Source organism: Pseudopipra pipra, chromosome 2 (assembly GCF_036250125.1).
Source record: "Pseudopipra pipra isolate bDixPip1 chromosome 2, bDixPip1.hap1, whole genome shotgun sequence".
NCBI lineage: Eukaryota > Metazoa > Chordata > Aves > Passeriformes > Pipridae > Pseudopipra > Pseudopipra pipra.
The window spans coordinates 25,800,067-25,821,597 of record NC_087550.1 but is presented as its reverse complement, the minus strand read 5'-3'; the positions used below and the strand labels follow the sequence as shown (position 1 = coordinate 25,821,597).

Here is a 21,531-nt window from a genome sequence, read left to right as displayed (position 1 = left end):
TTTCTTTATATTTGATTTAATTTCTTGATTTGTTCTTTAATTTAATTTCCAAAGTTTCTTAATGCTTTTTTAGTTTGGAGATTTAAAAAATGTGATGGTGAAGAGCCTGGAAAAGCTGCTACAGGTAGAGAGGTAGCACTATGAAAGCAAGGGCTTGGATTTTTTTTGTCATTTGGTTTGTTTGGGATTTTGTCCTCCCTTTCTACCTCCCTTATGAGCTGTTTAGCAGAATTTTAAGTAAAAAACTTCATTTGATATTCTCAAACATTTGTTAAAGCTGTGGTTCTAGCCCATGGTTCAGAGATCACTAAAGTCTAGAGACTATGGGTGAATCTGAAGGTTAAAAAAGAAAAACCGAAGCCCCCCAAACCCCCTCATTTTGGTACTGCACTTAAATTTGCTTTAGAATGTTCCTATTAGAGGTTCTTTAAGTTCTACAGAGAGAAAGAGTTTAAAGTCACAGTGTTAGTGCAACACATAAATGAAGTAAAAAAGCAAATGCATGTTCTCTCTGGCTTTTTATGGCAAATCTGCAGCTTTATCACCTTAAGTAAACTGACTTGAGAAAGATTTTGTAAAGCTGTAGGCATAAGTATAGACAGTGTTGGTCATGGTCTGGGACCTTAAGTGGTTGCTGGAGGAAAGTTGAAATTAATTGTGAGTCCTTTAGGTGGCATAACATACTGGTTCTCAGAAGTATCTGCTAAAAGTGTTATAATGAAGTTTTCACTTTAAGAGTGAGTTGCACGTTTTGCAGACTACTGTGCTGTCTCCATACATATTTCTAAAAAGGATTTCTGTTTCCTTGCAGCTATATTTTCACAGCCTGTTCATTGTGAGAATGAAAGGCCTGAAGCAGGTAACAAGTGAGATGATGCCCTAAAACAGGAGAACTTGGAGGGAGGAAATAATTTTGTACATGGCCTTTTGCAGTCCTAAACATATTAGCATGTTCTCAGTATAGAGTTTACCATTCCCCTGTTGGCCTAGAAGGACCTGTTGTCTTAGGAACAGTAAATGTGGATGGGTAGATCACTAGATGAGAAGTCAAAAAGACCTGGAACCTTGTGTTTGGTAAACAGCACAAAGCAAATACCTTCTTGGGGCTTCACCTTCCCTTTTGATACGATGAGACTGATGCTGCATGCTGTGTTTGGAAACCACCTCACCACCTCCACTGTGGGAAGAAGACCTAAGTGTATATGAGGGAACCCCTTTTTACAGTAAATAAGCAAATTACCCTTTTGTCTAATGTCACCTTTTATTTGCAGGCAAAAGAGTGCAAGGGTATTTTCATAGGATATCATGATGAGTAGGTGGGCTTTGCTTTCTGATGGAAAGAAACCCTCAAACAGGACCTGAGACAATAAAATGCTCCGGCTTCAAAGCTTTGTGTTGATGGCAAATAGATCAGCACACCAATTTAGAGATGGGATGCTTCCAAACTTGCAAAATTCTTATTTGGGAGATACAGCAGGCTTCTTTCCTTAGAGAAGCACCATTTTTAGATGCAGTATCTTCCACTTGCTTTTTTATGCTCTAGGACAGTCTTTTGACTTCATTCATCTGGCAGTTAAGCAAAACTCCAGTTTTGTTTTCTTAATACAGTCAGTGTAAATTCCAAGGAAATTCGGGGACCTGTATTTTTTTTAAAAGTTCTTTTTACTCGAAAAGGTTAGGGAAATTGATCATTATTGCTCAAGTCAGAAAAAAAAATGTGGGTTTTTTCCCAGTCTGTTGCACTACTGATTCATTCACTCACTAACTCTTCCACCATTTTCCATAAGTAGCTGATAATAAGGAGGTTGGAGAAGGCAGAGTTTTTTCCTATTAAGGAAAAAAATCCCTAATGCTGACAGTAAGGAAAAGGAAACCCAGAACCCCCTGGGTTTTGCCACTTATTCTCCCTGCATGAGTTGTAATGGGTGTAGAACAGCTTTCTCCATATGAAGAAACAGGGATTGTGTAGCTGATGGTGAAGGTAGTGTGGGATTGTCTTATCACTTGTGTAACTTTTTCTACATACATAGATGTGGATATAGGAGAAGGAGGTTTATTTTATGCCTCTCTTAAAGTAGAAAGGAGGGAAACATACAGTTCAGGCAAAAGAGAATCAGATCAATAGATAAAGGTTGTCAGTTTGGACACTAGAGGAATTAAAGAAAATAAAATACTTTATTTTGTAGCACTATATAGTGGGAACATCATGAAGGGGAGTTAGTGCACCTCTGCACAGGACACCCTGCAGCACTTAAGTAACAGGCGGTCACTGCTCTACTGATAGGAAATAGTAGGCAAGGCTATGATGTTCTCTGAAGTGTGTGTACAAAGAAATTTTAAACAGAGCTTCTACTGATAGCAGCTGCTGAGCCCTGGGCAGCACAGAGCAGTGACCTGTGCTGGTGAGGGGAAAAAGTAATGGAGTGTGCTCCTGAGGGACTGAAGCTATACTCTGATCTCTTTTCAGACAGAGAATTGAACAAGGAGGACAGCGCCCTGAAAAACGAGCAGACAGTTAACAATGGTGTAAATAAGGAAGGTAAGTGCCTGTTCTATGGAGCAGTCAGTGATACTGACCCAGTAGGCAAAGAGGCCAGGATCCCATCATAGAATCACAGAATATACTGATTTGGAAGGGACCCATCAGGATCATCGAGTCCAGCTCCTGGCCCTGCACAGGACACCCCAAGAGTCACACCAAGCGCCTGATAGCATTGTCCTTAACCCTAGCCCTAACCCCCCCTGCCCTTGAGGAGTTGACAGCTCCTCCCAGTTTGGTATTTGTTGTCAGCTTGGAGTTGAAGGCTCAGAGTGACTTCTATATAATGCTTCCTAGTGGAAGTATTGGGTGGGATTTTGCCATGAACACTGTGCAGTTTCAGGAGAAGAGTTAACCAGCTTTCAGGCTGTAGTTAAGGTCAGAGTGACTCCTGTATTTTTTTCACCTTTAGAAATAACCCCAGCAGAGCATAAGGACTTGAAGGGTGTATATTTGGGAGATGATTGAGATTTAAAAAAAGAAATAAAAAAAAATAGTCCCAGTCAGAGTGAGATGAGAATACAGATCAAGTGACAGTCCCTGCTAAGGGCTGGCTTCTGTTTAATGCTGCCTGTTGGGAGTTCTCTGCAAGGAGGCCCTCATTTCTCCAGTGTGTGCACATGAAGCACTTAAGTGAGGAACAGGAATTGATGTAACCAAGAGGAAGGTTTGCCAAGGGGAAGCTTGATTTGGAGAGATTCTTTATGAAATGTAGTCAGGCTGTCCTTCATTGTGTCTGGTGGAAAACAGTACTCTCTGTGTCTGTCTGTCTTCAACCTCCCTGACATCTGCTGGAAAGGCAACACAACAATTCAAGCTGTCAGGAAGATTTCTGAGCAGCATCAGGGACAACTTCACACAGGATATTGCATGTGCTAGCAAGGGGTGGGGTACAGCTGTATCTGCTACTCATTTGCAGAGAAAGATTGGATGGGGATTGGTCACAAATGGCTGCCTTGGCTGTAGTGACCGAGAAACAGCTCCAGATACTGAGAGGAGTGGAGAAAGTGAACATCAGAGTACAGGCCCTGTGCTTACAGAGAGCAGATTTCCACTTATTCAGGAAGGGAGTAGGCAGGATCTTGTGGGAGACAGTTCTGAAGAGCAAAGGAGCTCAAGAGAGCTATCAAGCCTTTAAGGAGGGCTTTCTCCAAGCATGAGCACAGGCCATGCTGATGGTCAGGAAAACAGGAAAATCAGAAAATCATCTTGGCTAATCAGGGAGCTCCTGACAGGGTTCCAGTGCAAAAATTGCTTATGCTCAATGTGAAGGCAGGGACAGACTACAGTGGAGGAATTTAGGAACACTGCCTAGGCAGGTAAGCAGGATATTAGGAAAGCCAAAGCTCAGGGAGGCTTGAAACCACTATGGAATGGCCGTTATAATGAGAACATCTGCTGTTAAGTTGTCTTTAAAAGAATAAACAACAAAAATGTGGGCCATTGTTGAACAGGAGATTGATTTAGAGCTCTCTAATGCTGATGAAGTATAGGCTAGGTGAGCAGACAGTGAGTTGGACTGAAAACTGACTGGGTTGCTGAGTTCAGAGGGATGTGATCACTGGTATGAAGTCTAGTTGGAGGCCAGTATATAGTAGTGTGCTTCAGGGGTCCATACTGGGTCCAGTCCTCTTTAACATCTTCATTAATGATGAAGGTCAGTCAGGCTCACTTTTGACCCTGGGAGAATCCTGGGACAAATCTTCTTGCAATGTTTTTCTGGTCCGAGAAGAAAGCTGGAGACTGGGGAGTACATGTAAATTGCAGATGTCCAAGCTGTCAGCCTTTCGTGGATGAAATCACTAGATTTGCAGATGAGGGAAGAACAATGGGTGTCATATACCTTGACTTTAGCAAGGCTTTTTATGCAGTGTCCCCAGCATTGCTGGAGTCCTAAGATGGGATATCCTAGTCTGAAGTGACGTCTATCTACATGGGTAGAAAAATTGCCAGCTTCTCAAGCCTGCAGGTCATGGTTAATGGTTTGTACTCTACATGGATGCCAGTGGCAAGTGGAATACTGCAGAAGTCTGTATATTTTGGTGATCTGGACAAGGGAGAGTGTCATGGAGTTTATAGATGACAGCAAAGTGTGCAGTGCAGTCAATCAGTATAAGGGCAGAGTAAAGGGCTGTGTAAACCTTAAAAAATTCTGCAGGAGCCACGCGAAGTCCTGCACTTGGATGGACCAACACCCTACACTCATGCAGGCTGAGGAGCTGCTCTGCTGAAAGGTATCTGTGAGTCCTAATGGGCAGTACACAATGAGTCAACAGTGCTCCCTGGAAGCAGAGAAGGCTGAGAGCATCCTAGGCTGTTCTAAGGCGTGCCAGTGGATTGAAGAAAGTGGTTATTTTCACTTGTTAGATGGCACATGAAGTATTGCATCTAGTTTGTGGCCCACCCAGTGCCACCAGGCTGAAGCACAGTTCCTCCTCTGAGGGGAGGCTGAAGAAATTGAGCTTGTTCAACCCGAGAGAAGAGCAGGCTTTCAGGCTACCTAACAGCACTGCCAATACCTATGGGGATGTTGATAAGAAGGCTGAGCCACCGTGTTTACTAAGGTGTATTAGCAGGGTATCAAGGTGATGGTCCAAAATTGAAGCACTAGAGATTCTGTGTGGATATGATGAAAAAGATTTCTGTCTCTAACTAATCACTAGGACAGTCTACACAGGGTCATCATGGAGTTTCTACCACTGAAGGTTTTTAAGACCTGATTGGAGAAGGTCTTGAGCGGCCTGTCTGTTTGTCCTATGTGTTGTTTGTCTTATGAATTTCTGTTTGTCTTATGAGTTGTACCTGGTGACTCATCTCTGGGACGGTCCGAGGAGGAGGGGTGTGGGACCGTGACACTGCGCAAAGAGGTCCGAGCGAGGTAGAAGGTGCAATGGCAGTGAAAGTGTGCGGGGTTTATATAAGCTCTGGCATAGAAAGGGCCAGAAAATGGGGTGGAGCATGAGACGGACAACCAGGGAAACGAATAGGAGTAGGGACTCAGGAGAAGAGCTCCTGAGGAACTGGGGAGGAACTGGGAAGAAAGGACGAATGGTAGCTCTCTCCTCACTGCAGCTTCTTCAGCTAGTCAGAGGGAGAAGCAGGGAAGCAGGGAGAGGCATGTCTGGGCACGCCCGGGCAGTTACAACTGTAGGGGTAACATACAATGTGCATATTTAAAACCACATAATAACTGTGAAGTCCATATAATAAAGTCCTTTTTCAATTGCTGTATATCTTTTTCTACGCCTGGAACCGTTCCCACTCTGATTCTTGCTCCTCCACACAACTCTAAGCAATGACTGACACCACTGTGAAGTTAAGCAGTGAGATACTCCTGAGAGCTGTAGCTCTGCTGTGATCTCTTTTTCAGAACTGTCTGCCACGCAGAGCAGCACCCTGAGATCCAAGTGTGCAGTTGATGATGGTGTAACTGAGGAAGGTGAGTGCCTGTTCAGAGATGGGAAGCTGTCCTGGGGGGAAAAGTGTTGGTTTTTGGTGTTAGCTGATGATGTTGGCAACATGTTGAGTTGTAACTAGCAACTCAGTCTTAGGCAATAGAACCATAGCTTGAAGCTGAGCAAGGCAGGGGACTGTAGTTGTCTTCTGAGCTCTGTGCATACGTCTTTAATGAGAACATTAACATGCTGGCCTACCATGCAGATGGCCATAGCATAAGTGAAGGCGGTAAGTGCCTGTACTGTGGAACAGTCTTTGTTCATTGTGACTTTTGCCTAGTGCTTCCTGATGTGCAGTTATGGGTGGCACCATGGGTGCTGAGTGCCTCCCGTGCTTGGCTTTCGCAGGATCTGTAAAGGATCATGAAGACAGTGCAGAGTCAAGTATGGAGGTGAGAGGGGAGGCGTTGAATGGTGGTCCCATGGGGATGGGGCATGTTGGCCAGGGTTATTATTCATGCCAAATGAATGTCCCAGATCTCAGTCAGATTATCCTTGATCCATCTGGGCCAGAGAGGCAGAGTGTTGTGAGGGCCAGAATTGTCTGAGTATTGCCTTTGTGCTTGCAGAACTGACGCAGGTTGCAGAAGGTGGAAATGAGGAGCACCTGAACGACTCTCCCAACTAAGAAGGTATGTGAGAGTGAAGCTTCCTGTGTCTTGGAAGAGTTTTCTGACTGGCACAGAGGTTGGGAGTGGCAATGCTGGGTCAGGCTGTGTATGACTCTCTGACCCCTTTATACTCAGGTAGAAAACAAGAGTGAGAATTAGTAGGAGGGAAGTGGCGTGTGTGTGGTGGGCATGTCCCTGTGTGATATGTGATAGGGAATCAGATGTTTGTGATGGAAGTGTACAGAAGACTGGCCAATTTAGCCAGTTTAGAATCACAGAATGGTTTGGTTTGAAAGGGACCTTTAAGATCATCTAGTGCCAGCCCCCCTGCCATGAGCAGGGAACATTCCACTAGATGGATTACTCAGAGCCCCATCCAACCTGGCCTTGGACACCTTCAGGAATGGGGCATCCACAGCCCCTCTGATCAACCTGTTCCAGTGCCTCATCACCCTCATAGTAAAGAATTTCTTCCTAATATTTAATCTAAACCTACCCTCTTTGAGCTTAAGGCCATTCCCCCTTGTCCTATCACTCCATGCCTTTGTGAAAAGTCCTTCTCTGGCCTTCTTATAAGCTGGAAGATACTGGAATGCTTCTACAAGGTCTCCCCAGAGTCTTCCCTTCTCCAGGCTGAACAGCCCCAACTCCCTCAGCCTGTCTTCATAGGAGAGGTGTTCCAGCCCTTTGACCATCTTTGTGGCCCTCCCCTGGACTTGTTCCAACAGGTCCAGGTTTTTTCTTGTGTTGGGGGGCCCAGAGCAGGACACAGTTTAAAACTGCAGGATTGACTGTTACTGATATTCATTAATAACTCACCTCTTGCTCATGCTTGCACTTTGACTTTATTCCATGCCTTAACAAGTGATAAAGGCTTATAGTCTGAGGAGTCAGTAAGGCAGTATGTTTCTTGCCTTCAATAGATGGATTCAAAGTCCAGCAATAGTTCTTAGTACCATCTTAGTCCATGTAAGCTTTGCAGACACACCAGCAGTGAGAAAGTTCTATTACATATTTATGCACAGTTTTGCTTAGAATCACAGAATGGTTTGGTTTGGACTTCTGAAAAAATCTTACACAACTGCAGTGAAATTACTTCTAAGCAGATCATGCACTTCAACTATACCCTTGGGAAATTGAGACATTCACAGTTATTGATGGCAGATGATTTCACTTCTCCATGCTACCATTGAATCTGCCAGGTTGGGGAAATTACTTCTATGTTTACCACCTGGCTGTCACAAGGATCAAAGAGTTTGAGATCTAGCACCATGACTAATCTGTCTGGAAACTTCCTGTTTCACAGATAGGAATTTTGGATTTTCTACAGATAAGTCTTCAGTGCGATTTTCTGCTACACTACCAGGTGCTTTGGAAGCCAAAATTAGAGTGTAGTCACTGCTCTCTTAGTCATGTGGTTTAGTTTTAGGTAGTCCCAAGAGAAGCAGGGAGTTGGACTTCATGATCCTTACGGATGCCTTCCAACTTGAGATTGGTTTTGTCTCCAAACTGATTAACTGAGACACCAGAAACTTCTTCTTTTGAAATTTTTTTTATCTGACTTAAATGTTGAAAAAGAAAATTTAAGAAGTTTTTTAAAAATGTGTACTATAAGCTAGTGTGTATCAAAGCATTTTTATTTGTTAAGAAATTAAGTTTGCAGATTGACTGTGAATTTCCTTTTCTTTCCAGGAAAGAAAAATCAGATGATGTTTTGTCTGTCATACAGTCCTTATTTGAATGGTGTAACTATGAGTATCTCATACTGGTTTCTGCTTTTTGTGTCGTACATCAGTGTCCCCAAACTTTTTTGATGGTGCACCACATCAGTAAAATACTTCGAACATATACACACAATTTATACATATTTATTTATAAATTATATATTATTACTACCATAATTATTATATGCATTCTAAAATATGCACAAAAATAAAAATTAAAAATTGTAGGGATGAAATAAGCAGTGGGTTTAATTTTTAAATTTTATTAATGGTGCAAAAATATGTTTTTCCTGCACCACAATGGATTGTCTTGTACACACCCACTTTGGAGCCTGCTGATACAGATAATCCATTTAAAGATTCTCAAAATGGGCAGTGATGTGGAAGCAAGTGGCACCTTACTGCTGCAGAGTTTTTTGTTCTGTCAGGTTTGATACTTCTGTTGAATTACCAGCCAAGCAATCACATTCTGATATTTTCTGAAAACAATGCTGAAAAGGGAAAAAAATCTCTGAATGTGAAGAAACATGGATAAGTGGAAAGGTGGGAGGGAGTTAGGACTAAGTATAAGAAACCTGACTCTGTGATGTGGACAAAGCTGCTGATGAAACTGTCTTGAAACAAGGAAGCAGACTTGAAACAGGGCTGTACAACTGTAGAGGAAGCTGTGACGTCTCCTAATAACTGAGTCATATCCTGTTAGTTACCAAGGAGTAATACTGAAGACCAAATGAAGTAAGTCAGTGTATTATTCCTGGCCTGTGTGATGTGCTGCTTTGCACAGGCTGTGTACTCGGCTGAACTGTGCCCCTATGTCACACTTAAAGGTTTAACATCTGAAATGGTTTTGTTGTTACATCGTGCTAAGACGTCAGATGTAGCTGTGCCTGCTTTAGTGCTGTTTGCGAGCCATGTGAGAACAGAACATTTTGCATGGTTTGTGGGAAGTATGAAACCTGATGCTTAAGACCACAACTATAAAATGAGAGAACCCTTTTTCATGTTTAGACCCTCTCACTGCATAGACACAAGGAAGTATTTCACACACACCCACATCTGCCCCAGCTGGCATTTTGGTCATGTTCTTTAGTCTTGTCATCAAGCTGGCATAAGTCAGCTGAAGGTAAAGCAGTAAACCTGCTTGGATTTTAAACATAGAAATCACAAAAATACTTCAGGCTGATCTAGGAATGCTGTGAGGACCAGACTAGGGACATCTTTTTTTTAACTCTTTGTCTACAGAGATAAGTATCATATGTTACCATTATCTTATCCTAGGTTGGAGTGATGCTGAGCTAGAGTTTAGTGAGAGGGGCAGATAGTGCTATCAAAATAGAAGCAAAGACTGAAGGCATAGTGCCTTGGCACATCCAGGTGGTTGCTCTTATAGAGTTGCTGTGTGAGCACCAAGGTGGAAACACCGATGTAAGTGGGCTTGTGTGTGCTTCATTGGAAATCAGCCTGGTTAGAGGTTGATGCATGTTGCGTGTGGTGAGTTAGGTTGGGCACGTAGTATTGGACTTGCTGGATGCTAACTTCCTGTACTGTAACTTCCCTTTGCCTTCAGTTTCCTCCTTGTCAAATAAGAACTGTATTTGCAATTGTCAAAAGAGAAAACTCCAAAAGCACTTGGCATATACTGTGTGGAAGAAGTAGCAGCAGCATCACATGCATGTGTGATACATGACTGATACTGACATTACAGGCATAAAACCTTTGCATAGAAGTGGTCTTAATTGCCTGGTTGTGTGATCCAAAGTCACCAAATCAGAACAGCTTCACAGATTACCAGCTTATCAGGTGGCCAGCAGTAAGTAATAAATGTTCTTAACATGTTCCATTGCAGAGGAACATGTCTAATCATAAACAGATAATTTGGGTAAAATATCTAGTGGCTATCAGATACCATGGGTCACATGGCTGCTCTAACTGGATTATTGTAAGTCATGTGACAGTGTCTTAATTCATCTTCACACTTTAGTAGTATTTAAAATTTGCAGTATTCTCATATAATTCCTTAAATTTCTAGAAGAAAAGACAGTAATTTACCTGTGTGCTTTCTTATTCTTTTGTTTCAGATCTTAAATCATAAGCAAATAATTGCTTTTTGGAGCAAAGAAAGATGGAAGAGAAGCTGTAAAATTCAGTGGTGAAGAAGCTACTACCTCTTCCTTTGAAGGTCTTCCACATACAATGAAGTTATCAGAGCTTCATAAAGAACCACTTTGAAGACTAGTCGAGCAGTTTCCAGTGCCTATTTTTCTTTGCTCAAAAGGGACAGCCTCCTTTTCTAGTGTTACTGTGTGAAGATAAATAGGCTGAATCATGGAAAAAGTCTTTTGGGTTGTTTTGTATGCAGTTTTTAGTGCTCTACTAACACAGAATGTAAGAGCTAAGGCCTAACTGCTCAGCTTTCTATGCAATTTTTGATCAGTACCTTTTTATAGTCAGAAGAAAGGCAGCTCATCCTTCAGCAGACCCAGATGGATGGAAGTTGCATTTTCTAGTCTTGGTTATGCAACAAGAACTCAGTGCTCCAGACAAAGCTGTCTCCTGGACTTGGCAGAAGCCTGGCAAACTGATCATCTCATGACAGTGGTTATTTGTGATTAAACCACATTTCAGTTTGTTTAAACTACATTTCAGTTTGTTGTTGCACTGGAACAAAGTTGCACTACTATTAACTGTGGTTTATTTTTTATCTAAAGCTTTTTATAATTTTTGCATGTTGTTACCTTTCATCTTTCTCCTTGTTTCAACTTATGCCCATTATCTTCCATTCTCTCAAGTGGAACTACTGTCTCCATCTTCTTGATGATCAGTTTAATGATCAGTAAGTATGGGAAGGATGCTGCTAGTACCCTCCTAAAGCCTACTCTTCTCCAGGCTTGAACAAGTACAGTGCCTTCAGCTTCTCCTTCTTTGCAGGACAAGTGCTCTGACCATCTTGGTAGCCCTTCACTGAACTTGCTCCAATTTAATTGATCTCTGCCTTCTTGAAGGGGTCCAGTGCAGTATTCTAAATGCAGTCTAATCAATGTGTGCTGAGTAGAGGAGGATAATCACTACTCTCAATCTACTGGCTAAGCTCCTGGTAATACAGACCAGGATGCTGTTGTCTGCCTTTGCTGCCAGAGAACACTGCTGGCTCATGTTCTACTTGCTGCTTATTGATGTCCCTCTGCTTCTTTTCAACAGAACTGCTCCCCTGCCAGCCACATCCTGGCTTGTATTATTGCAAGTGGTTCCTCTTTCCAAGAGCTTTACATTTGTCCTTTTTTAATTTTGACCTGTCTAGGTCTCTCTGTCGGGCAGTCCTTTAGTATGGTGAGGCGTTGGTGAGGCCACACCTGGAGTACCGTGTCCAGTTCTGGGCCCCTCAGTTCAGGAAGGATATTGAGGTCCTGGAGCAGGTCCAGAGGAGGGCACCTAGGCTGGTGAAGGGACTCAAGCACAAGACCTATGAGGAGAGGCTGAGGGAGCTGGGGCTGTTCAGCCTGGAGAAGAGGAGGCTCAGAGGAGACCTCATCACTCTCTACATCTCCCTGAAAGGAGGTTGTAGCCAGGTGGGGGTTGGTCTCTTTTCCCAGGCAACTAGTCAGTCATCATGGCTAGGCTTCGCGAACGAAGATTTGGGAAGGCTCTATCCACATTTGCTACAGGCACGCTGGTGGCTTATGAGGCCAATACGTGACAGACATATCCGATTGCAAAAGGCACAGCAGAAAGACTCCTTAGATGGTGTATTCTGCAATACACGGTTCTTTCTGCGTTGCCTTTTTTCCTCGAGGGTGATCCTGCGTGTGTTCTCAAAGGAGACAGCTGCGTTATAGATGGTGTGTCTCCAGGCCTCCTGATTTGAGGCCAGAGTAGACCAGTTATGGTGATCAATATGGCCAAGGCTGAGATGTTGTTTCAGGGAGTCCTTGTATCTTTTCTTCGGGGCTCCTCTCATGCGGCAGCCAGGGGCAAGTTCACCGTAAAGCAAGATCTTAGGGAGGCGGTGGTCCTTAATCCTGGAGACGTGCCCTGCGCCCAGCACAGCTGTGTTCTCAGCAACATGGCCTCAATACTTGTGATAGCTGCTTGCTCTAGAACAGATGTGTTGGTCACATAGTCTGACCAGTGGATGTTTAGGATTGTGCGGAGGCAGCGTTGATGGAAGCGTTCTAAGAGACGCAGGTGGTGGCGGTAGATGACCCATGATTCGGATCCATATAAGAGAGTAGACAGCACTATGGCTTTGTAAACACTGATCTTTGTGCTTTTCTTCAAGTGTTTATTACGCCATACTCTTTTGTGGAGTTTTCCAAAAGCACTATATGCCTTTGCTAACCTGTTGTCCATCTCTCCGTCGATCTTACCATCTGAGGAGATGAGGCTACCTAGGTAATTAAACTGTTGAACTGATTTGAGCTCTGATTGGCCAATGGTGATGTGGGGATGATGGGGGACTTCCTGAGGTGCAGGTTGATGGAGGACCTCTGTCTTCTTTAAGCTGACTTCCAGACCAAAGAGCTCAGCAGCATCTGCAAAGCAGGATGTTAAACACTGCAGAGCTGCTTCTGTGTGGGCAACAAGGGCAGCGTCATCAGCATAAAGCAGCTCCCAGACAAGATGGTTTAAGGTCTTAGTGTGGGCCTTCAGATGCCTTAGGTTGAATAGGCTTCCATCAGTAAGGTATCGAATGTAGACACCGTCCTGATCATCGAGGTCTGCTGTGGCCGTTTGGAGCATCATGCTAAAGAAGACGGTGAATAGGGTAGGAGTGAGAATGCAGCCTTTTTTCACACCATTCTTAATTAAAAAGGGCTCAGAAAGTGTGTTGCCATATCTGACTTGGCCGTGTTGATCCTCGTGGAGTGAGATGATCATTTTAAGGAACTTGGGGGGACAACCTCAACGTTCCAAAATCTGCCACAGACCTTTTCTGCTCATAGTGTCAAAAGCCTTGGTGAGGTCGACAAAGGTTACATAGAGACCTTTGTTCTGTTCCCTACACTTCTCTTGCAACCCAGGCAACTATCAGCAAGACAAGAGGGCATGGTCTCAAGTTGTGCCAGGGAAGGTTTACGTTAGATATTAGAAAGAATTTCTTTACAGAGAGGGTGATCAGACATTGGAATGGGCTGCCCAGGGAAGTAGTGGATTCTCCGTCCCTGGAGATTTTTAAAAAAGAGACTGGATGTGGCACTTAGTGCCATGGCCTAGTAACTGCAGCGGTAGTGGATCAAGGGTTGGACTTGATGATCTCAGGTCTCTTCCAACCCAGCTGATTCTATGATTCTATGTTGACTGACTGTCCACAATTTGGTGTCATCTGCAAACTTGACTTAAAGATTATCTAGTGCCATTGACAAGGATGTCATTCAGTAGACCAGGTTGCTGAAAACCCCATCCAACTTGACCTTGAACGCTGCCAGTGATGGGGCATCCACAACTGCTTAGCCAAGCTGAATCTTCTGATTTACCTGCGTATTTCCTGTCAGCATGACCTGATAGTCTCCAAGCTCATGTAGTTCTGTGAACTCGAGGGCTAAAATTCTGCCTCCTTGCTTTCTACACTGCATGCATTTGTGCATGTATCTTCTGGCCCCTTCTGCCAATATTTTTCTTTCTGAGGTCTGTTTTGTTTCTATGACCCTGTACCCTTCAGACCTCTATCCTCTATGTCTTAACTAACAGTATGAGAAGGATCACAGATAACTTGTGCCCTTACCATGTCCTATGGTAGGAAGTAAAGACCCTACAGAAAATGAACTTTTTGCTTATTTCTGCACATACCATTGAAGCATTTTACAGGAACTGCATTGCATTTCAGATGATCTTTTTGTAGGGCTAGATACCTTACCTCTACTGTTGTCTGTAAATATTTGTTTGTAATTTATTAAAAAAATACTTAAGATGTAAAAAACTTTGTCTTTTTTGTGATATACACATACGCTTTTTATTTAACCTTAGAAGTCAGCATCTGATCCCAAATATATATATATAAAATCAATTCAGATTAAGATTATTTTGAAGTCACTGTTCCTAAGCCAACTGTCCTCAATTGCTCCATCAATGCATTTATCAGGATAATGCTGTCTGCTTCTTAGTAACTTTTTAACAAGTCTCCAGAGAAAGATGTCCTTTAGCATGTGTATTGTGGTAAGAGTAAACCTGTAGCTTGTTTTCCTGTTTGGACAAAGGCTTGTTTTCTGATATTAATGTGAGAAATAATGGTAAAAAAATGATTATCTGGAGGAACAGTCTGAAATTGCTCCCAGAAACTGTACTGGTCCACTTAATGGTCTCTCCATTCATCCTATGCAATTTAATGTTAAACAGCAAGCAGAAGTCTCACATAGAGTGTGGTTTTGAAAATTCCTTGACACCTGATACCATTGACATTGTTTCCAAAGCAAAAAACAATGGCCTCAAAAGTAGTAAGCAGTTGTGGTTAATTAACCACAGCTGCTGGAAGTCTTCAGCATAGTTCACAGAATTCTGGAGCTTTATCAGAAGTAGAAAACCCCACTTTTATATCAGGCTGACATAAGGCCAAGAACTACAGGCTCTACAGTCTCTCACTGCCTGCTTGCACCCATTCACTTTGCAGTGTCTTCTGTACATGAGAAATTTCTGGTAGAAGTGTAGACTTTGCAGGTTTCAAAGCAACAGTGAAAGGTTATTACTGTTCCTTTGATTTTTATTAGGGGTAGATTTGGGGGTTTTTTTCTATAGGGATGTGAAGTCAGACATTTAGGAGACTTGACTTCCTGTTGGTTTTGGTGATAGCATTTGCAGTGCCATTCCCCGTGTTCCTCTCTCCAAATGTCTCCTGAACAATAAATAACTGAAGCAGAAGAAACATTTTTTTTCCTGCGAAAAGCTTGTGTCCAGTCTTATCTTGCAGTGAGTGCAAAAATAGGCCATTTTCAATAGCAGAAGCTCACTCAAGATGCAAAGAGTTATTTCTGGCCTGTGTACGACTTGAATCCAGGAAATGCTGACTGTAATCCAGGAAGTGAGCCTGCCCCCTGACATGCCTGAGTCCCAGCACATGCTGATGTTGAGACCACATTTCTGCCAGTAAGAGAAACTCACAGGGAGTAGAAGCTGTTGCTAAGTGCTTGTTGCTGTCCAAAATTTGAATACCAACAGGAAAGGAACTGCTAGGATTAAACAGGAAACCTTGGGCCACAGGGGCTGGGAAAAAAACGTTGTCTAAAAGACCAGACAAGATCCATTGACATTCATTTCATGTGGATTGTCCTGATCTCCCCCAGCAGGAAGTAGAGAGACTTTGCATGATGCTATCAGCTATCTCATTGTTTTCTCCCTCCCTGTGTAAATCCTTATTTCAGGAAAAGCTGACCACCCTTCCCCAGTATAATCTTGCTTTTTCCCCAAATGTAAATACTGGATCTGAGAAATGTAAATCCATATTTCCCCTTATGTCACCCCCATTATTCTAATGGTTGTGGAAACCCCTGTTTGGAATAACCCTGCCTCCTCATTAGCATGTTAAGCCCCCAAGACCCTTAAATAGCATTCGTATGTTCAATAAATCATTCCATTTTTTGCTCCCATAGCTGGGATTGTGATAGCTTTATTAGACCCTTACAAGTGCTTGTGCTCACAAGACACATCCTGATTAATTTCTTGGTCCTGAATCTCTTTTCTCTATACTAGCTTTACCTACGAAAGCAGTGCCTGCAGGAGATGTTGCTCTTCATTAATCCCAGAATAAGTGGGATCAGAGCTCGATTATACTGTAGAACTGATTGTATGAATTTAGGGCATCAAACTCAAACCACAGTTGTTCAGGCAGCTTTGTGTTGTGCTGACATGCTCAGGCTAGCTTTCAGTTGTTTGCAAGCACCCTGTGCTGGATTTAGCAGTGCTGGTTGAAAAGTTGCACTTTCCACACTTAATCATTGGCTGTGCAATTGTTGGGAATGATCTCTAACAGATTACAGTGTGAAAGCAGTCCTGTGAGTTGAAAGAGCCTTCATCAGTGCCCAAGAGCTAACTTCATGTGGAGCTACACAGGCAGAGTTGTGAAGACTGGCTTCCAGGGACAGCAGGAACACCAACAGGCAATATCTTGTCTTCTGAGCAGTCTTAGCTGTGCCTTAAAACAAGGTATTGATTACGCCTGGCAGTCTGCAGGAAGCTGACACACACCCTATGTGTCATGCTGCTGCTGCAACCTGGGTTTGCAACGCTCTTCAAGCAGTAGCAGGTTAATTTACTGACACCCGAAGCAGCATGGGGGACATGAACTTGTTTGCTCGACTACCTCTGGGTGCAGTTTGCACTGTGGTGTAGTTACAAGGACATGAAACATTTCTGTGCTCCCTAATGAGAATATGAACAAAATTTGGAGGAACTTTGCTATACGGTTGACCTCAAGAGAACTTTCCTCCTTAAAAGATGATGGGTGGACTTGACTGTGGGGCACCATGTTGACCACTGTGGCTTAACTAGTGCAGCCATGGGAGAAATCAGTGCATCCTGTGCCCAAGGATTCATCCAGGTTTCTACTCAGTCACGTATAAAACTTGGGTCAAAACTTGAGTATAATGCAGCTTCTTCTTCATTCCTGTTGGGTATCTGAGGATATGCCTGTGATCCCAAAACATGTCAATTTTTTCTAGCAGCTGTGCCTCGCTACCTAGAAAAAATAATTCCTAGCCTTATAAATCGCAAGTTTCTTTCCCATTTAGAATGTGTTTTCATCTTCTGTCATGTCCAGTTGTGTTTGTTTACCATTCCTCTTCACTGGGGAGAATCAGGATGCTTTGAATATGCATTTTGGATACTTGTTTGGTTCCTGGGGAAGAGGGGGGAAAGAGAGTGTAGAGGTGGACCATGAAGAATGGAGGGAAACTGAGTGATGAATGGTAGGTGGATAAGGGCAAAGAAGGTGCAGAAATTCTGTGCAGAGTACTGCAAAACAGACTATTTTAGGGCTACCAGGATAAATTAATACCAGAACAATCTTTTGAAATGCTTGCCTTATGCAGTAGGTTGTGTCTTGCAGTCCTGGCAACAGAGGAGCCGTGCCTTTCCAGTGATATCAGCATTTCCCTGCTAGGTCTGGTTGAGAAATACATTTTCAGAGGTTTCACTTCCAGTTGCAAGTTCTTAGTTTTAAGTGAGTGTTAAGCTAAACTAAATAACTAATTTAACTAAACTAATAAAAAAGAAGTCCTTGGTGATGATGGTACCTGCCATTTAAGCTGGAGGACTCTTAGGGAGACAATATTTAAAAGAGTCAAGGAGCTTTAGATGTCCGAATGGCAGCCTGAAACTCTGTGTGTCCGGGTGGCATTGCTCTGCTGGGGCAGGACTTAGATCCAGCAGTGCAGGGAATTACTCCCAGGTTCTTTCTACTGTGTGGAGTGGGAAGTTTTCCAAGGAAGGGGAGGGAGAGAAAAAGGCTCCTGAAGATGAATCACCTATGGATTAGCTGTTTTGATTTTTTGCATTAAGAGGTGTTGGAGGCAGGTTGCTGCCCACTTACTCAGACAAAGGGCATTTGGGGAGTGTGGGGGTGACTTGCACTGTGGATTGGTTTGTTGTAGATGCTTTCAAGGGCCAATATTTTTTTTCCTAAAGAAATTAGAAATTGGCTAAGACATGCAACATTTTATCATATCTTTAGGACATCATAAACAGGAGCCTGGACCCTTGGGGGAAAAGATCTCAGCAATCATTATGATTTAGGGTAATGCAAAGCCAGCAGGTAGGATGGCCCAAAATTTGGATTTAATAGGAAAACTATAAGTAAGTGGCAGTGGGACTTTGAGGTTGAAGGCCTTCATGGCTGAGGGCCGGCCCTGGGGGTTGGGTACTTGTTACCTGTAAAAAGATGTGACTCAGGGATGCTATGGATCACATTTCCCTTTACACACAGACTGATGGTGTCCTGTGCTTCTGTGCTGGGCTCTGAGGACTCTTCTGTTTCCCATCTCCACTGCTTTTCTTTTCCTCCTCAAGAGCAGGAAGAGAAAATCTTTACCAGGGCACCACAATTTTGCCACTGAGGAGTTGAGCAGGTTCCATGCAGCGCTTTATTGCTCAATGTCCTTTCACAGTTGATAAATTACATCTACTCTGAAGCATGCCAGCATCCTGAGAAAAGTTTTGCTGGCTTCCAATGGCGTGGACCTGGTTGGTTCCTGTGACCAACCTAGCAGGCAGGAAGGTCATGGAAAATAATACCTAATTTGGGACCACTGTTATATGATCCCCAGATAAATCAGTGCATGGAATGCAGCCTGACTACTGTTCTTAGGTTCCGTCATGGCTCTGAATCACGAGTTTTGCTCAACAGCGCTGGTTAAATAAGAAAGTCCTCTGGTCAACTCTGCCATATATTAACCAGAACTCATTTAATATGCTTCTTCTAGTCAATATAGTATCACAGTGGTAACTATGGTTATTATCTGGTTGTTTTTCAATTCCTTCTTTCTGAAGCCAAATAAATTATGGCAGAAGTTCTTTGTAGCAGCAAAATCAAACAATGAAAGACTAGAGATTGCTGAATTCAATACTTTCGGCACAGTCTTCCCTTATTCCCCCATTCTCAAAATAAGACTTTCCAGCAGATCCTGTAACTGGTAGTAAATAGTTCCTGCTTCAACATTTTTTTTTTATTTTTTTGCATTAACTTTGTGTAGCCCCCTGGCGTTCTCTTTTGAGTATAACCCGAGATGTACTTTTGAATAATTCACTTTCTTTCAGATGTTATAATGTCCACACCATAGCCATTGGTCCACATCTGACCATTTCCCAGACAAATTTTCTGTGGCCTAAGGCAGGCAGTGGTACTATCTCCTTCTCACAGATGGGCAAACTGGTGCACAGTGAGGTTATGGCCAAGTCTGTCAGATGTATTCACTGATTATGGAGTATTCATGACCGAGCCTTGGCTTTCCTGCATGTTTGTGTAGTCCTGGGGCCTTCATATGGCTAAAGTAGAGCTCTGTTCACCTTCAGTTGCAGCTACAAGCTACTAGCAAGATCTTTCATTGCACACATGGAGAAACAGGGAATGCACAAACTGCTTCAATATGACATTCCATGTATGAATTCTGTCTGGGGGAAACTCCATGTGTTTAGACAGCACAGAAGACGGAGTTCCCTGTGCTCTTGTTCTCCCCTTCTGCTAGAAACAGGGCATTCAGGAGAAAAGCAACTTATAAATGAGCAGTACAAGATGGTGCTTTGACTTGTTAGATGAAGGCCAATGATGTCTGGAAATCACGTTCTTTGTGTGTGTGCGCAAATGTTTATGTTCTGTGTATGTGCATGAATGTGTGTGTGCATCTCTGTATCATGTGCTGCTCATACAGGGGAGGGAAGTACACTGAAGAAAGAGATTGTTAGCCTCTTAGTGTGCAGGAGCTTTTAGAGTAGAAATGGCTGAAGTTACTACAATATTTGCCAGGAGAATAGTCCTTGTGCTGGGCTGTGAACTGCTTGGGGTCTATTTTCCCTAGATGTAGCAGTCTCCACTGAGTTGTGCTGGAGTGGATGTGGGGAGAGGGATCCTCTCATCTGCTGAAACTGTAGGATGGTTAAAATCTGTGTGGCTGCTGGTTCAACACAGACATTTGGCTGGTGTCTACCTTAAATACATATTCAACTGAATGTTTCGGTTTATGTACAGCATGGGGGAGCTCAAACAGCTTTACAGATAACATTCAGTTCTTCAGAAAGGCATTTAACAGCTTTACCATTGTTTCTGTCTGCCTGCCCACCTCCCACCTACATCTGCCTTGTTTATGCTGAGGATGTAAAATGTCAACCTGACAGTTCAAATGTGGCAAAATACCAAAAAAATGTGAATAATGGGAAATCTCTATCTGAGGCTGCCTAACATGGCACCACCTTCCATCACTGAGAAAATATGGATCCAAAAGAGAGTTTGCTATACTGTTTCAGCCTCTGGAAGACCCATGACAATGGATGCAACCCTTTGCCATTACCAGTCTTAGCCATTTTAAACTCCTGCCTTAGGAGCAGGGCTGTGTGTATGTGTTTGTATATAGATAAGTGTGTGTTGTTACCTTGAAGAGCTGTGGGCTTGAGGGGACATAATTCCTATCTTCTGATAGAACTCTATGTTCTTTCACTTTGTAAATTCAGGCATACAAGATACACTACCTATTTTCTATTGTTCAGATCTAAATTGTCTCCGGACCCTCAGGATGATGATGAATTCCAGTATAATACTTTGTTATGCATCTGTGGTGATGGCCTAAGAGTGCTACATTATATCTCTGGAGATAATTTCTTTGCGATTTCATCTTTTTTGTATTCATCAGCTTGTGAGCATGCAAGGCACTGCCTCTGTGATGAGAACTGTTTCATCCATAGCATCATTTCTTTCTCCAGCACATCAAAAGGACAGTAAAAGAACAGTGGTTTTAGCAGCCATTTCCCCCAGCCTGCACAACAGTGGCATTGTTAGAATTTCGAGCATGATTCTGTATGTCAAAAGTATGTAAAATGTCAGACTTTTCAAAAGTTCTAAGTGATTAGAGGTGCCTTATGTTCTTAGCATCCAACATTAGACATGTTAATGATCTTGATAGGAATACACCGTAAAGAAGCTTAACTTTCACAGGGAATTGCATTATCAAGACAGCATCAGTTATACCAAAGTAATAAAGTCATCAATTACCTTGAGATTGGCTTAAAAATCATAAAACCTCAAAGAGTAAAGAAAGATGAGAAACAGCAGGAGGCTGGAGATTTGATAGAAATAAATACCAGACTGATTCACAAAATTAGGGCAGCTTGTTCGCAGTGGGTGGGAGCTTGGATGACAGCTCCCTGGCAGAAACATGGCAGAGCTGGACACACAGCTCTTCCCTCGAAATGTTTTCCTGAACTTGACTGGAACTTCAATGCCTGTAGAAATATTTCCAAGCGCATATGATATGACCAGCCAGCAGGCACCGCTCTAGGATCAACAATTGCTTGGCTGCTGTGGAATCTGACAAAGCTCCTTGCAGTCCCTTCCCGCTCCCTTTTACGGGGAATGGTATCAAGGCAACCTCAAGGCACCAGTTTGGCCTAGAAAGTTCAGGCAAGGCCTCAGGGGGCTGTGAGCTGGGCAGTGTGTGTATTTACCTGCTTCCTGATACAGGGAAGAGGTTGCCACAAGATTTAAGCTTGGTTACTGCAAGCAGTTCTTGGAC

The 21,531-nt window shown here is 43.0% G+C and overlaps 1 protein-coding gene and 1 long non-coding RNA gene across 13 annotated transcripts in view; both read left to right on the top strand.

Moving 5' to 3' along the window:
• The window catches only part of LOC135409231 (uncharacterized), a 124,624-nt gene extending 110,381 nt beyond the window's left edge, over positions 1-14,243 (top strand). For all 4 annotated transcript variants that reach the window (XR_010428104.1, XR_010428107.1, XR_010428105.1 and 1 more), the window contains one exon: positions 13,586-14,243. This is a non-coding gene — a long non-coding RNA (uncharacterized LOC135409231). The remainder of the gene's footprint in view (positions 1-13,585) is intronic.
• Positions 1-14,243, top strand: part of CD58 (CD58 molecule) — a 30,709-nt gene extending 16,466 nt beyond the window's left edge. For 2 of the 9 annotated variants that reach the window (XM_064644468.1, XM_064644467.1), the window contains exons 7-10: positions 812-859; positions 2,468-2,539; positions 5,910-5,978; positions 6,343-6,627. In XM_064644468.1, the coding sequence (XP_064500538.1) occupies positions 812-859; positions 2,468-2,539; positions 5,910-5,978; positions 6,343-6,542 (389 nt within the window). In that variant the 3' untranslated portion in view covers positions 6,543-6,627. Of the gene's footprint in view, positions 1-811; positions 860-2,467; positions 2,540-5,909; positions 5,979-6,342; positions 6,628-8,297; positions 9,065-10,407; positions 11,920-13,347 lie in introns of those variants that run through there. The other 7 variants (XR_010428101.1, XR_010428100.1, XR_010428102.1 and 4 more) reach the window with 7 other exon arrangements.
• Positions 14,244-21,531: the final 7,288 nt, after the last annotated feature.